Source organism: Giraffa tippelskirchi, chromosome 4 (genome assembly GCF_054371585.1).
Source record: "Giraffa tippelskirchi isolate mGirTip1 chromosome 4, T2T-mGirTip1v1.2.pri, whole genome shotgun sequence".
Classification (NCBI taxonomy): domain Eukaryota; kingdom Metazoa; phylum Chordata; class Mammalia; order Artiodactyla; family Giraffidae; genus Giraffa; species Giraffa tippelskirchi.
Window position 1 is genome coordinate 164,818,604 of NC_137278.1, and position 17,043 is coordinate 164,835,646.

At 44.2% G+C, this 17,043-nt stretch overlaps 1 protein-coding gene across 7 annotated transcripts in view; it reads right to left on the reverse strand.

The window, feature by feature from the left end:
- Positions 1 to 16,462, reverse strand: part of NT5DC3 (5'-nucleotidase domain containing 3) — a 104,220-nt gene extending 87,758 nt beyond the window's left edge. For all 7 annotated transcript variants that reach the window (XR_014083482.1, XR_014083481.1, XR_014083480.1 and 4 more), the window contains exon 1: positions 16,137 to 16,462. Coding sequence is in view for 1 of the 7 variants with exons in the window: in XM_081595581.1 (XP_081451707.1) it covers positions 16,137 to 16,338 (202 nt within the window). In the remaining 6 variants the exon portion in view is untranslated. The remainder of the gene's footprint in view (positions 1 to 16,136) is intronic.
- Between the last annotated feature and the right edge of the window lie 581 nt (positions 16,463 to 17,043).

The following is a 17,043-nucleotide window of genomic DNA, read 5'->3' on the forward strand; positions in this document are numbered from 1 at the left end:
TTTCCCTTGTAATTAAATCAGTTTGACTCAGGCTTTTTTTTTTTTTTTTAAAATATTGCTTATAGCTGAAGGACTCCTAACTAAAGGTTCATTTCAAGGATATTCAGGTTCTCAAACTTTTTACTGCCTACAAATTTCAACTTTTAACATGGCATCAAAGGCAGTCCCCACTTAGACTTTTATCTGTCTTCCCAATCTGAAATCCTCCTTCATATGCCCTATTTTCAACAAGATGGACCATCTACTAATCTGTGTTTTCCAGAACATACTGTAACTGAATACCAGCTTGAATAATATTCTCTCTCTGCCTAACTAAACAAACACTGCTAAGCTGTACGGGAAGGATGTTAAGTAAGATTCTCTTTCACGCTATGCTGTAAAATAAACACCATGTTAATGATTTATGGGTTTTTTAACCATTAAATAGGTAGGGAAAATATATGGACTACTATTTATTTCATCTAGGAACAGAACATAACTTCCCAATGTAAAAGCAACAGAATAAATCACAAAAGAAAAATATCAACAGATTTACAGTATAAAAATTTTAAACATCTGTGTATCAAAAACAGGGAAGGATATTAGACAAAAAGACAAACAGCAGAAAACTAATATCCTCAGGGTAAAAAGGAGTCATACAAATCCAAAAAATAAAAAGAGTCTCTCTCTTACAGGAAAGGAAATTATGGAGATGCAGACATAGAGAACAGACTTATGGACATGGGTACTAGAGAGGAAGGAGAGGGTAAGACAAATGGAGAGAGTCACATGGAAGTGTATACAGTAACACATGTAAAATAGACAGTCAGTGGAAATTTGCTATATGACTCAGGAAACTCAAACCAGGGCTCTGTTACAGTCTACAAGGGTGGCAAAGGGTGGGAGGTGGGAAGGAGGTCCAAGAGGGGGGGACATATGTATACCCATGGCTAATTCACGTTGGTGCATGGCAGAAAACAAACCAAACTGTAAAGCATTTATCCTTCAATTGAAAATAGGTTTTTTAGAAAGGAAACTAAATAGTTTATAAACCTAAATGCTCAACCATTCCAATTATTTTTTAAAGAGCAAATTAAAACAATTGGATAGATATGAGCCACTCTCTCTGAAAAGGGATTACAAATGGTTTTAGTGTCTTTACTTCAACATTTTTTTTCTATAATAAGCATGTGTTACTTGGTTAAGAAACAAAACTAGGATGCAATTTTTCTCTGGTAAGACTGCAGTGGTATCTCTGTTACTGCTGTTGTTGTTATTTGCATGTGGTTTCTTTTTGTTTTTAATGACAGAACACAGGGTGGGTATTGGTGCTAAGACTAGGTAGCCTCACTCCTTGCTGTTTAAGAATAGTAAGTTGGTTCAACCTTTCTGGAAAGAAGGCTGGCGATAAGTACCAAGAGCCTTTTAAAAATATTCATACTCTTTAACCTAGTAATTCTCCTTCTAGGAATGCATGCTAAGGACATATTCAGAGATACTGATAAAGATTTATATGAAAGATTTCACTGCAGTTATATTAAAAAGCAAATTCTGAAAGAAAACATGCTCTACTTGGAGGCCCAAACATACACATCTCAAATACCTGAACTCAGGAAACAAACATGGCAACAGGAAAATGTTCAAAGAGAAAAGCTGAAATGCATTTGAAAATCCTTGAAGTTCAATTTTTTGGTAATGCAAAAACCACAATCCCAGAGACATTAAGCTGACATTTTTCTTTAACTAATTACTTTTTCTTTTTGGAATATACCCTAGACATCAAGCTGTTCTCCTAAAAAAAAATTAACAAAAAAGAATATAAAGATATGAAGTCTCTTAGGAAGAAAAGGAAAAAGCAAAATGAGAAAAAGAAATCTTTTTTCATGGAGAATTTTAGAGCTTCAAAAAACAGAAGAAAAGTCTCCATTTTTCCCCATTTACAGTCAGTCTTCCAAATCCTTAGGTTCCACCTTCACAAATTCAACCAAATGCACATAGAAAATATCCCCAAAAGAAAAAATTCCAGAAAGTCCCAAAAAGCAAAACTTGAATTTGCCACATGTCAGAAACTATTTGTATAGCCTTTACACTGTATTCACCACTATTTACACAGCATTTACATTGTATTTACAACTATTGACATAGGATTTATATTTATTAAGTATTACAAATAATCCAGAGATGATTTAATGCATCTGTTACAAAGTGCCAGGTACCATATGGACTTCCCTGGTGGCTCAGTGGTAAAGGATCCGCCTGCCAATGCAGAAGACCCAGGTTCAATCCCTGGGTCAGAAAGATCCCCTGGAAGAGGAAATGACAACCCACTCCAGTATTCTTGCCTAGAGAATCCCATGGACAGAGGAGCCTAGCAGTCCAAGTCCATGGGGTCACAAAAGAGTTGAACATGACTTAGCAACTAAACAACAGGCACCATATGAAGCATATACATGGATCCACACTTAACATGAGACACTAGTTATTATCCTCACTTTACAGGAGGAAAATGAAGATGAAACAATATCACCAGCTTGGGGTTATAATTCATTGCTTGCAACATATCTCTATGCTTCTCCATCGACAAAAGTGAGGGCAAATTTTCAATATTTGTTTTCTCAAATTTTAACTTCAGTTTATATTTCATAATATTCCTATATTTCATGAATATTCATAAATATTAAAAATCAATTATGAATTAGTTCGTATTTATGTAACACAGCTTCAAATTCTTTTAACGTTCACAAGTAGATTGAAAACAAGGGTTCAAAATTTCTTTTAAAACTATGCATACAGATTGAAAACACATTTTAAAAAGTGAAGGGACTTTTGTTTCTAACATGAAGCAGTATTTACATCTCCCCCAAATGTTTCCACAAATGAACTCAAGGTTCCATATCCTATTCAGTTCAGTCGCTCAGTCGTGTCCGACTCTCTGCGACCCCATGAATTGCAGCACGCCAGGCCTCTCCGTCCATCACCAACTCCTGGAGTCTACCCAAACCCATGTTCATCGAGTCGGTGATGCCATCCAACCATCTCATCCTCTGTCGTCCCCTTCTCCTCCCGCCCCCAATCCTACCCAGCATTAGGGTCTTTTCCAATGAGTCAACCCCTCGCATGAGGTGGCCAAAGTATTGGAGCTTCAGCTTCAACATCAGACCTTCCAATGAACACCCAGGATTGATCTCTTTTAGGATGGATTGATTGGATCTCCTTGCAGTCCAAGAAACTCTCAAGAGTCTTCTCCAACACCACAGTTCAAAAGCATCAATTCTGCGGCGCTCAGCTTTCTTCACCGTCCAACTCTCACATCCATACATGACCACTGGAAAAACCATAGTCTTGACTAGACAGACTTTTGTTGGCAAAGTAATGTCTCTGCTTTTAAACATGCTATCTAGGTTGGCCATAACCTTCCTTCCAAGTAGTAAGCGTCTTTTAATTTCATGGCTGCAGTCACCATCAGCAGTGATTCTGGAGCCCAAAAAAGTAAAGTCTGACACTGTTTCCACTGTCTCCCCATCTATTTCCCATGGAGTGATGGGACCAGATGCCATGATCTTAGTTTTCTGAACGTTGAGCTTTAAGCCAACTTTTTCACTCTCCTCCTTCACCTTCATCAAGAGGCTCTTTAGTTCTTCTTCTATATCCTATTATAAACCCTTAAATTTCTCATCTACAAATGCCAATTAAAAATAACAATAAAAAGGCAACCCTCATGATAGGTGATTTTCTCTTAGCAAACCACCACATTACAACTTCCTTCTGAAAAGTAAGACTTGGGCAAAGGCCAGTCAGTTCTGCCACTGACAATTTCACATTCTCTGAAAAATGTTAATTTGTTCTGGTGTAACTAATATGTTAGGGAACAATATGACCATAACACAAGTTTAACAAGTATCTTTAGAATATGGTTTCCTGTCAACAAATGTTGCTTGATATGTGTTCACTTAATGTACTTTCTGCTGATACTTTGGCCACCTGATGCGAAGAACTGACTCATTTGAAAAGACCCTGATGCTGGGAAAGATTGAAGGCAGGAGGAGAAGGGGACGACAGAGGATGAGATGGTTGGATGGCATCACCGACTCAATGGACACGAGTTTGAGTAAACTCCAGGAGTTGGTGATGGACAGGGAAGCCTGGCGTGCTGCAGCCCATACGGTCGCAAAGAGTCAGACACAACTGAGCAACTGAACTGAACTGTTGATAATTACAGTCAGAGAAATAAAATTGCATGGCAAGTATGACCTGCAATCATACAATTCATAAGAGCACAATACTATTAGACTTTAGAGATTTAAAAACAACCATTATTATACAGATGGTCAACAGACATGTAAAAAGATGCTCAACATCGCTAATACTCGAGAAATACAAATCAAAACCACAATGAAGTGCCACCTCACACTGGTCAGAATGACCATCATCAAAAAGTCTACAAGTAACAAATGCTGGAGAGGGTGTGGAGAAAAAGGAACCCTCCTATCCTGTTGGTGGGAATGTAAGCTGGTGCCATAACTATGGAAAACAGTATGGAGGTTCCTTAGAAAACTAAAAAAAGATTTACCTTATGATCCAGCAAACTCACTCATGGGCATATATCCAGAAAAAACAAAAACTATAATTCAAAAAGATACATGTTCCCCTCTGTTCATAGCAGCACTATTCACAACAGCTAAGACATGCTGCTGATGCTAAGTTGCTTCAGTTGTGTCCGACTCTGGCGACATAGACGGCAGCCCACCAGGGTCCGCTGTCCCTGGGATTCTCCAGGCAAGAATACTGGAGTGGGTTGCCATTTCCTCCTCCAGCGCATGAAAGTGAAAAGTGAAAGTGAAGTCGGTCAGTCGTGTCCAACTCTTCGCGACCCCATGGACTGCAGCCTACCAGGCTCCTCCATCCATGGGATTTTCCAGGCGAGAGTACTGGAGTGGGGTGCCATTGCCTTCTCCGGCCAAGACATGGAAACAACCTAAATGTCCACAGACAAATGAATGGATAAATAAGACGTGGTACCTATATAAAAAGAAATACTGCTTGGCCATAAAAAAGAACAATATAATGCCATCTGCAGCAACTTGGATGCAATTAGAGATTACTAAGTGAAGTAAGTGAGAAAGACAAATACCATATGATATCACTTACACATAGAATCTAAAATACAACACAACAAATCTATCCACAAATCAGAAACAGACTCACAGACACAGAGAACAGACTGGTGTTGCCAAGGGTGGGGGCAGGGGGAGGAAGGGATGGAGTGGGAGGTTGGGGTTAGCAAATGGTTACAGTAACAAGGTCCTGCAGTAAGGACAAGGAACTGTATTAAATATCCTATGATAAACAATAATGGAAAAGAATATTTTAGAAAAAGAATGTATATATGTATAACTGAATCATTTTTTTGTACAGCAGAAATCAACATAACCTTGTAAAACAACTACACTTCAACTTAAAAAATGTTCAACAAAATAAAAAATAAAAACAACTATCTTTTGCCAGAAACTGTTTTCTCCAGTATCTCCACTAACCATTCAGTTGCGCATCACTTTTACTTCTGCAACAGCCCAATAAAAGATGCCAACACGAAACAAAGTGTTCCGGGCATCCTTTCCACTATGAAGGTGAACATCTATGGGGTTCCCTGCCCAGCAAGCCCTAACCCTTAGCTAAGAAATGTCCCTTCCCCACCTCTAAAGACACACATTCTGAGCTCTTCTGGGACTCTGCCGCATCCCTCCAGCTGCAGCTATTCAGACTAAAACACTTGACTTGTGCTGGGCCATGTCTAGGATCCCATCTCCAGGAGTCGGGGGTACTTGCCGCAAGCCAGGCTAAACCAGAGTCCTTCCCTTATTTCTCTGTCTTTACTATACAGCTTTTTTTTTTTTTTTTTTTGGCCCCGCAGCTTATGCGATCTTAGTCCCCTGATCAGGGACTGAACCTGGGCCCCCGACGGTGGAGCAGAGAGTACTAACCACTAGACTGCCAGGGAATTCCCTGTCTTTATTATATACCTTTACTGAGCCACAAATGAAATATAATAAATTGCACACAGAGCATACAGTGTGATGAGGCTTGACACACATACACCACAATGAAGCCATCATCAAAATAAAGATAATAAGTATGTATCCAACATCCCCAAACATTTCTCCCCACCTTTCTGAATCCCACCTCTCCCTCTGTCCCCTGCTATTCTTCTTCTGGTCAGATTCGCTTGCATTTTCTAGAACTTTATATCAATGGGATCACCCAGTATGTAACATGTTTGTAAACTGGTTCTCTCACTTACTAAGCACTCAGGAATTTTTTAATAAGCACTTACTCCATATCCGCTATGTGCCAGACACTGTACAGGGCACTGTGTGGGGAATATTAAAAAATAATAATAAAGCGCAAGCTCTGTAGTAAGCAACATCCCAGGCAGAGGTGGGAGACCAGGAAATATCACGCTGACGGGCAGAGACAAGAGGAACTTAACGTCAGGCTGGGCGGGCCTGCAGAGGGGGGCAATTCAGAAGTCCTTCTACTGCATCTATTCATCTCAAAAGAAGCTTTCCTTTTTCCATGACTTTAGGTATTTTGCACTATCTCCAGGGAAAAGTAGTTCATGACAAATAGAATTAATCTTCTGAAAAATTAATAATACACATGACATTTACACTACTCCCACCAAAATTTACACCTTATTACTTTGTAAGTATTATCTGTAATTCTGATGGCTCCATAGATAGCCATCATGCTTCCTAAAGTCCCAAATATAAAATTATATGCAACGGTACTTGAAATAAAATTATATAGAGCAATGATTTAATGACAACATAATCTTCAAAGTCATTTAATTAAAAAAACTGCTCAAAAGTACATGTGTTTCAAGGAAAAATATTAGAAAAAGAATATTAATCGTATAAAAAGATCAAATACTAGGCAAGCTATCATGAAATTTTCATCAAAGCACAGAGAAAATAGAAGAAAGTAACTATCAGTGCCTTCCATATGCCATGCATTGCTTCTCTCCAGTCAAACCACACGCGGCCTCTTGCGGTCAGGACCAAGGCTCAACAAAGGATATCAAGAAATTCGAGTACGTGTGAACAAGCGTCCCAAATAATTAAGTCAAAGGGGAGGGCTAGGGTGATGCACGATCACCATCTTCCCATTTAAGCAGCGATCATATGGAAGGGGAATTGGAATTACATACTCTCTGTGACTCAGGCCATCCAAAATAAATACTGGCAGCATTGGGATCACATGGCAAACTCAAGCAGATGCCAGGTGGCCTCCAGCGAGGGCTATGGAAAAGGGATTTCTTCTCGAAGCAGAGGCCTGGACTCCATGACCTCCAGAAGGCCCTCTGGCTCTCTCCCATCTTAGGAACTCTTTCCTACCTGAAGATGTGAAAATTATGCGACACGTTTCTCCCTTAAGCCCTTTTGCTACTTTTTCCTGTAGCCAAGGATCATCAATATCACACACCTAAACAAAAGATTTCTTAAGATTGCATCATGCTATTTTTCTAAGATACAAGAAAGGTATAAAAATAATACAAACAACACCCACGTCCCCCGGCTGCCTTGTGCTGTGTGTGCTCAGTCACTCAGTCATGTCCAACTCGCTGCAACCCCGTGGACTGTCGCCCGCCAGGCTTCTCTGTCCATGGAATTCTGTAGGCGAGAATACTGGAGTGGGTGGCCATTCCCTTCTCTAGGGGATCTTCCTGACCCAGGGATCAAACCCGCGTCAAGACATTATTTACCTTTTTTTGCTCATTCTCTCATTAGAGTACAGCTTCCCAGAGGCTTAACAGACCTGTGGCACTGCAGCAGACTGAATGCAGAACACACAGATATTCCAGTTGTCTTCTGTTAGGTCCCCATGCAGCTTAGGAAATCAACCCTCTAAGCCCTCACCTGCATTCTCCTCCTGCCAAGGAGGTAACCACTACCCTGAATTAGGTGCTTATCATCCTTCTTCCATTTCTTTAGACTTTGACCACATACACGTGTACCCCTACAAGTATCTCTTATGTATTTCCAAACCTTTTATAATTAGTATTCATCTGCAACTTGCTTTTTTTTCACTCAGTCTTATTTTTGGGAGACTCATCCATATTGATAAATAAGCATATTTTCCCTGAAGGCTCAGTTAGTAAACACTGTGGGCTGTGGAGCCATAAAGTCTCTGCACAACTCTGATATCGCAGCACAAAAGGAGCCAAAAAATACATACAGGGAAACAAGTGGGTGTGGCTGTGTTCTGATAAAACATAATACACAGAAACAGGAGGTGAGATTTGGTCCATGAACTGTAATTTGCAGTTCTTCCCATAGTTAACATTATTCCCTTTCAACGCCATTTCAGTAGTTGTCTGATAGTCACACTTGCTGGTTTCCTTTGGTTCACATTTGCCCAAGAAGTCTTATCCCATTTCATTAAACTTGAACCTCTTCTACATCTTTTTTCGGGGTGTATCTCTTGCAAACAGCATCTAGCTAGATTGTGTTTCTTACATCTGATCTGATAATCTGTTCATCTGAGTTTATTATGATCACTGATATATTTATCATCTTTCATATTTGCTGCTTTTTCTCAGTTTCTTTCACCTCTTCTTCTGCTCTCTTTTGGACTGATTTCTGCATTGTCAATATGTGTTTAGATTTACTCACAGGTCTATCAATTCCTTTGTTCTTCCTTGGGGCCTGGTGTGAAGGTCTATTCATCCAGGAAGAGTTTGTATTTGCTTCCATCAGGAATCCCAGGAGGCTATCACCCTGGGACCCTTTTAGTTAATTTCTCATCTTGAGGTTACACAAGCAGACCACCCAAGCAGAATAAATTCAAACTCAAAAGCATGTGAGGACAAGGTCATGGGGAGACTTTCAGGACACTCTGACCACACAGCAGCAAGTCTAGAGCAGAAAGCAAGCAAGACTGACACACTTCCCTATTGTCTCTGCATGGAAGGTGGCTCCCTGTAGGTCCCAGATTTACTGAACAGTTTCAGACTGTGTGTGTCCTCCCAGCAGGACAGAATTCACAGGCATCTCAGTGTACATGTGTGTGTGTATACACACTCCCTCTCAGCAGGCACAGCCAATAAAACCCAACAAGTGCTCCCAAGACCGTAACACCTTCAGGACTGCTCATCAATCTTCATCTTTAGTCCCTGTGATTTCTCTTCAGTTTCTCAGAGCTCAGCTGTACATGCAAATAATGTTCTTTGTATTTTTCATTTGCATGTCAGTGTCCCACACCACGGGCTTCCCTGGTAGCTCAGAGGTAAAGAACCCACCTGCCAAAGCAGGAGATGCAGGTTCGATCCCTGGTTTGGGAAGATCCCCTGGAGAAGGAAATGGCAACCCACTCCAGTATTCCTGCCTGGGAAATCTCATCAACAGAGGAGCCCAGTAGACTATAGTCCACGGGGTGGCAAAAGAGTCGGACACAACTGAGCAACTGAACAACAGCAACATCCTGTACCAAAAGGGTTCTGAGACTATCAACAACATCTAGTCTACCAAACTGCTGAAAGCCAAAATCCAAAAGAACTTTAAAATGCAGAGCATGTCTGTGTTTGCATTTGTCTTCAAGAGCTCAACTAAGGATTGGTTTCCAAACCCAGCTTGTAAAAATACAGATTCCCTGGCTCCACACCTTCTGAATCAGAATACCTGGGGCTAGGACCTCGAAATCTCCATTTTTAACTGAACTCCCAGATGATTCTGATGTGCCCATCAAGTCTGAGAACTACTGAAACAATAAATACGTTTAATTCTACTTACCTTCAAAGACTGGCAATAAAGTTATCTTTTTATCTCCATTTTGTATTTTATCTCCTTTCACCTCCTAAAGTATTCTTTAGAACCTCTGTTTTGGACCATTACCTCCAAAAAGGGGGTTCTACAGTCAAATTCACTTGGGAAGTACTAAACTGTCATCCTCCTCCTTGGAGAGTCATGTATTTTAAAGGCTCTGAGAAGCCTATCCGTAAACAAGCTCCTTTAACATACATTTTGCACATTTCTTTAATCACATCTCTCAGGAGACGATGGAACCCAGTCTGAGAATCACTGGCCTAATTTTTCAATTATCTTACAGGGATCTCTTTAACCCACTGCAGTTCCTCCAGGGAAGGATTTGCATTCTGTGCTTATTCTACACACACTAAGCTCACACCATTGAGCTACACACAGTCCTCACTAAACATCAACCGAGAACTCTGAATAAATCCTTTGACACCCTGTAAGAGCTTCTTCTAACACTTTGTACTAATCCCCACACTTCTTTCCACAACTTAATATCCTTCGTAGCTCTGGCCAAGTAGCCAAACATTCTAAAAAAACCAAGCTCTGAGATGACCTCTGCAGGGGGAAATCCACCAGGCTACCCAACTGTACAGCTGGAGTAACTTCTCTTGAAGGCACAGGAACGTTCCATCCTGTACCTAACAGGACAGGATAATTATCTGATCAGCACACAGGGAATGCCAGGCTTGAGTTCAAATAAGTCACAAACAACATGTAACAGAAAATAACAGACCACACACAAGTATATTCATCCCTTTAAATTGCAGTCACACAGTGATTTCTGAGATTTTCACCATTTTAGGACAAGGTTGCTCAATCTTGGCACTATTGACACCTGAATTTGGATGATTCCTGGGGGAGGGTGTACTATATACTTTGTAGGATGTTTAGCAGCATCTCTGGCCTCCACCCACACCACTCCCCACCAGAGGCCAACATCACCCTGTTTCTCCCAGTTGCAACAATTAGAAATGTCTCCTGATACTGCCAAGCATCCACTGAGAGTCAAAATCCCCCCTCCCTTACTCCAGGTGAGAACCATAATTCTATAGGAAATTTTTGCTAGAAGAAACCAATAAGGAAATAAACGAGCATTTCTTTTCCTAACAAAACAAAGACCCTTTTCTTCGGGCTGAGTTTGACTTCAGATACATAACTATTACATGTCCAGAAATCTCAAGTTTAACAAAAAAAAAAGAAACTAATTCCAAGCGAGGGACATTCTACAAGGCAGGTGACCAGTATTCCTCAAAACTGTCAAGGTCATGGTAAACAGGAAAAACTGAGGCACTTCACAGCCAAGAGGGGCCCAAGGAGACACGACAACTAAATGCAGTGTGCTATTCTGGATGGGATCCTGGAGGAGGAAAGGACACTAGGTTAAACATTAAGGAATTCTCAACTAAATAGGGACTTTGCTTAACACTGATACATACTGACAAAGGATCAATATTGGTTAACTGTGACAAATGTACCCATTTTATACCCAACTCAGATGTGAGTTTTTTCCCCAGGCCACCAACGCATGGACACCACAGGGTGTCCTACAACACAACTCACTTCTGACACCTCCTGCAGAGAGCGTCAGATCCAACAGGTTAAAGGCTCAGTCCTACAAGACCACCCCAGCCCAACTTCAATCACCAGTGCTGGTGGTCACCTGCGCCTCTGACAGGCCGGCGATAGACTGGAGGGTCCATCAACTCCCTCCTCAGGTTCAAGTAATTGACTAGAGTGGCTCACAGACCTCGGGGAAACCTTTTTCTTTCTAGGTCGCTGGTTTACTGTAGAGGGATACAACCCAGGCGGAGCCGGATGGAAGAGATGCATGGCTCAAAGTTCACAGACAGCACAAGGAATTTCCATGTCCTCAATGGGTGCACCACTCTCCCCACATGAATCTCCATGGCAGTCCTGTAGGACTGAGCCCTTAACTTGGAGGACCTGATGCTCTCCCCAGCAGGTGTCAGGAGTGATCTGTATGGAAGCACACTCAGATGTGTCCAAGAATTGGTGGCCTGGGGGAAAAAACGCACATCTGAATTGCGTGCAGAATCCTTTAGATACATTTGTCACCCAGAAGCCTTCAGAACCCGTCCTTCTGGGTTTTTATGGAGACATTTTTGGAGTTGTCTTCATTACGCAGACATTTATGGAGTCTTTGTTACACGGGCAATGATTGGATCATTGGCCACTGGTGATCCATTCAATCTCCAGCCCCTCTCCCTCCCCGAGGGGTAGGGGGACCAGAAGACACAAGTGCTAAGTCTCCAATCACAGGGCTGGGTCCCCCTGGCAACCAGGTCCCCCTCCTTGGTTGCCTAGGAGTACTCCAAAAGTCACCTAATTAATATAGCAAAGGATACCTTTATCCATCTCTGTACTTAGGAAATTTCAAGGGTTTAGAAGCTCTGTGCCATATTTCTGATTTTAAAAAATTGCAATATCACCATCCCATAGTCATGGAGTTTACAGAAACATGCAATTTTCCTGTAAATCTAAAACTGATCTAAACAATAGTCTTTTTTAATTTGGGGGGAAAAAGGAGGGTGGGAGAGAAAGAGTAAAACTACGAGTAAAAATCATCTCCTCCTTCCTTCATTCTGGGAGTCTCTTCAAAGAGAAGACACCTGAAGGGATTGTTCCAATTAAGGCAAGAGATCAAACACCAGAAAGCAATAATCAGGAAGGGAGAAAATAAAATTTTCTCCTCTAGTAAACTTGGGGGGGGAGGGGTACAGGGGGCTGGGAGGGTGTTTTTGTATGAACATCAGTATCTCCTCTGATTCTTTACTCCTACACACATACAGTGTAAAGCGTTTCTTGCATATCCCCCGGGGCCAGTTATTTATTAATATCTTCCCCAAGCTAGACCGACACTAATCTGTTTACCAACCTCCCCATCCGTGCAAATCGGGTCCCCCTCCCTTGGCCCCAGCAGGTGCTCAGCCCCTAAGGGCCCCTCCCACTCAGTCGTGTCCCATCTGTGAAATCAACAGCTTTTAAGCCCACTGAAAGTGAAAAGTGAAAGTGAAGTCACTTAGTCGTGTCCGACTCTTTGCAACCCCATGGATTGTAGCCCAGGGAATTTTCCAGGCAAGAGTACTGGAGTGGGTTGCCATTTCCTTCTCCAGGGGATCTTCCTGATCTAGGGATCAAACCCGGGTCTCCCACATTGCAGGCAGAGGCTTTACCTCTGAGCCACCAGGGAAGCCCTAAGCCCACTGCTACCTGCTTAATAAATGTCTGGTGAATACAAATGTTTGGTGAATGAATGCAGGTTGAGCACATGTACAGACTTCAGCTAAAGCGGTGGTGCAGACCCAGACAAGGTGAAGGAAGAAAGTCCCTGTGTCCTCTGTGGTGAGACAGGGACCACGTGGGCATGTGCTGGGACGTGAAGACAGGACCCCAAGTACTGATTCACAGACCTGTAACACTGAAAAAGCTCACATATTATTTACTCCAGCGGCCTCATTCTACAGAAAGAAGACTAAAGAGATTAGGTGGCTTGTTCAAGGACACATGCAGTGGCCACATTTTGCTCCGCTAAGCAAAAGGAGACATAGACCCTAGTGCTAACTAGCCCATCTCCACAGCTTACTAACCATGACTAAGACTGAGTTATTTACTAACTAGGCACAAGAGCTACTATCCCCTGAGTATCTGCCAAGCCTACTCTAAAAATCCTCGCTTTATCCCCACTCCAGTATTCCTGGGCTTCTCAGCTGGTAAACAATCTGCCTGCTTTGCAGGAGACCTGGGTTCAATCCTTAGGTTGGGAAGATCCCCTGGAGAAGGCAACGGCTACCCACTCCAGTATTCTGGCCTGGAGAATTCCATGGACTGTACAGTCCATGGGGTCGAAAAGAGTCGGACACGACTGAGCAACTTCCACTGACAAATGAGAGCTGGAGGGTTGAGTGATAAAGATCAGATTCAAGCCAGAGTTGGGCTTTGGTGTGGGATAATCCCAGCGGGTTTGGAGTAGGTCAGCTTGAGGAGATTTTGAGATTTGTTAGCTCTGGTATTAAGTTCCCTTCCTCTGACCTCAGTTTTCCCAAGCAGATTCTTTACCAGATGAGCCACCACAGAAGCCCAAGACACTGGAGTGGGAAGCCTATCCCTTCTCTAGCGGATCTTCCAGACCCAGGAATCAAACTGGGGTCTCCTGCATTGCAGGTGGATTCTTGACCAGCTGAGCTGCCAGGGAATTTCATTCACCAGGCACTGTTCTAAATACCTTTCATGATGGACCCACTCATTCCTCACCACAACCCTCTGATGTCGGTACAACCAGCATCCATCCCCATTTTACAGATAAGGAAACTGGAGCTTTGTGATGTCCCCAGAGTCACAATCTACAGCAGCAAACCTTGCCTGTAAAATCGGAATAGCAAAAATTTTGCCTGTAGTGTCATATTAAACACACAATTGCCATTCAATCAAACAATGGCATTTAGAGAAATGAAAACATGTGTTCACACAAAAACCTGTACACAAAGGTTTACAGGAGCCTTATCTGTGATGGTCAAAAACTAGGAGCAACCTTGTAGTGAACTGTTCTGTATCTTGACCTATGCTGAATACACGAACCTGCATGTGATAAAACCGTGTAGAACTAAACGCGCATTCGTAAGTACAAGTAAAACTAGGAGATTCTGAATAAGATCTGTGGGTTGTATCAATGTCTATATACTGGTTGTGATACTGTGCTATTGTTTTGCAAAATGTTGCCAGTGGGAGAAACAGGTTAAAGGTTATGCTGCTGCTGCTGCTACATCACTTCAGTCGTGTCCGACGCTGTGTGACCCCATAGACGGCAGCCCACCAGGCTCCCCCGTCCCTGGGATTCTCCAGGCAAGAACACTGGAGTGGGTTGCCATTTTCTTCTCCAATAAGGTTATCCTAGATCTCCACGTATTAATTCTTACAACTGCACAGGATACAATTATCTCAATTGAAAACTTCACTTAAAAAGTCTTGCCTACCCAGCAGGCTTGATGATCTTTTATATTCCTTTCACTTAAGATCTGCAATTCTCAATGTCTCAAAAGCCAGTCTTCTTGCCACCCACACCACCTCAAAAATCGATGCAAAATTAAACTCCGAGCAAAGGAAAACTAAGACAGCAAAGCCTATTTCACAGAATTCTGCACTGCTGTTCACTTTGAGTTCCCTCAGAAAATTATTCCAATTGGTGAAAATAAGCCTCTTGTGTTCTTTCATGACTTCTGGACAAAAGATGGAAAATGTGATTCTACAAAATGCTCTCTCCGCTAAATATTTTCTCCCTCTCTCTCTCTGCCATCTCCACCAGCACACCCCCCCAACACACACACACAAAATATGAGTACAAAAATTTCTATTCTAAATCCTCCCTGAAAAAGCAGCATGCATGGATTATCACTGGCCCTTTACACCAGTTTCCAAATGATGAGCTGCTACTGTGAGGCAGTGCAGGGAAAAGGACAATGGGTGTGGGGCCGAAACAGACTCGAGGTGAAGACCGCACCTTGGCCAGGTTTCTTAAACTTGAGTCTGGCCTCTCTCATCTATAGGATGAGGATGTGGCACCTCCTTCCTAGGTATGGGGAAGAATTCCGAGACACAGTTTATGTGTCTGATATGAGTATTTACTGGGTCCTCTTTCTATCCTCCCTGCTTCCCTTACCAACAATCAAATCAAGCTAATTTTCTGTTCATTTTCTGGCCACAAAGAGGTCACGCCCTGGAATTCCCTCCTGGCTGAGGTTAGTAGGTAATTTGGGACACTCCCAACCTGGACCCCTCTTATTACAAGTACAGCAAATCTTACCCTATCCTCTAAAACAAAGAAGGAAGATAAATCAGCCTCCGGACCCTGGGCACCTGCCTAGCAGCCGGAATCCAGGGTAACCCGCCGCCTGCCGGACTCCGGCGGTTACTATTATTGCTGTTTATTAATAACAATACCTAACGGTGCGTGGCGGTGACCGTCTCCCAAAAGATGTCCGTGGAACCCCCCAGGAGGGTCGAAAACGCTTTCGATGTGGATTTCTGGCTAAAAAATCCTAGGAATTTATAAAGAGGCTTTCCCGACAGGAGAAAGCAAGAGTTGTAAAGTTTCTCTGCAGGCGCATTTTTTCCGCGTTTCCTGGAATCGCACTGCAGAGGCGTTGTCGCCCGCGGTTGGGGTTGGGGACAACCGAGGGTGAGGATGGGGGTCTGGTGGTCAGCAGCGGACCTCGCGGGTCAGAGAGTGCCGGCTTCCCGGATGGCCACGTGGGACGGGACCTGGCCCCCCAGCCCGGCGGAGAGGGGCCCCACACGTCCAGAGGGCTCGGGGGCCGCAGCCCCACTCACCTTCCGTGCTCCTCTTCGCCTCCCGGTAGCGCTCCCATAGGTAGCGCTTCATGTCCGGGGCGGTCCCAGGTGCTGTGCACAGGGGCTGTGCGGGGCCCGAGTGCGACCGCCCCCGGGCCGCAGTCCGGCAGCCATCCCGCAGGGCCGTCACCGCCCTTGCACCGGCTCCACGAGCCGCCGCTGCTACCGCCGCCGTGGCCATGCCTGCCGCCGCCCGGCGGCGAGTGGCGCCCCAGGGCCGGTGCTCTGCCCGCGCTCTGCCCGGCGGGCGGGCGGGTCCCTGCGTCTGAGCACGTGGCGGCGCGGCCCGCCCCTTCGGCCGCCGCGGGGGCGGGGCCTGAGGTGGGGCGGAGTCCTGAAGGGGAGAGCCAGAGTTCTGGAGGGGCGGGCCGGGGCGGGCCGGGGCGGGCCGGGGCGGGGCCTGGGTAGGGCGTCCTGGGGCGGGACCTATTCCGCGGGGCAGGGCAGCAAGTTCCAGACAGCCGAGACCACGCGCGAAACATGCTACAGTCACTTCTTGATCGTGTGACGCGCAGAGGTGGCTGTGCGGTGGCGTGAACGTCCCGTCAGCCGAAGTCACATGAAATGGAGTGACTCTGCTAGCCCTGGACCACGAGTCGGGATCCCGGCGCCTCACGTCGACTCCGCAGCACCTTCCTCCCCCGGTCTGTGACTGTCCCCCGACCCTGGCTGTACGGACAGCGCGCCTCTGGCCCTGGCTCCAGGAGGCGACCTCTCTGCATTAATGACCTCCACGGCCTGGACCTTACCTGGATCGCGGGGACCGGTCTGGGAGGTCCCGCGTCCCTGGCTTGGATCCTTCCGTCCCACCGAGGAGCCAGCATCTGGGCCCAGGTCCCACACGTGGGCCGATGTGCCTGAAGGGCATCCCCCACTGCATAACCTG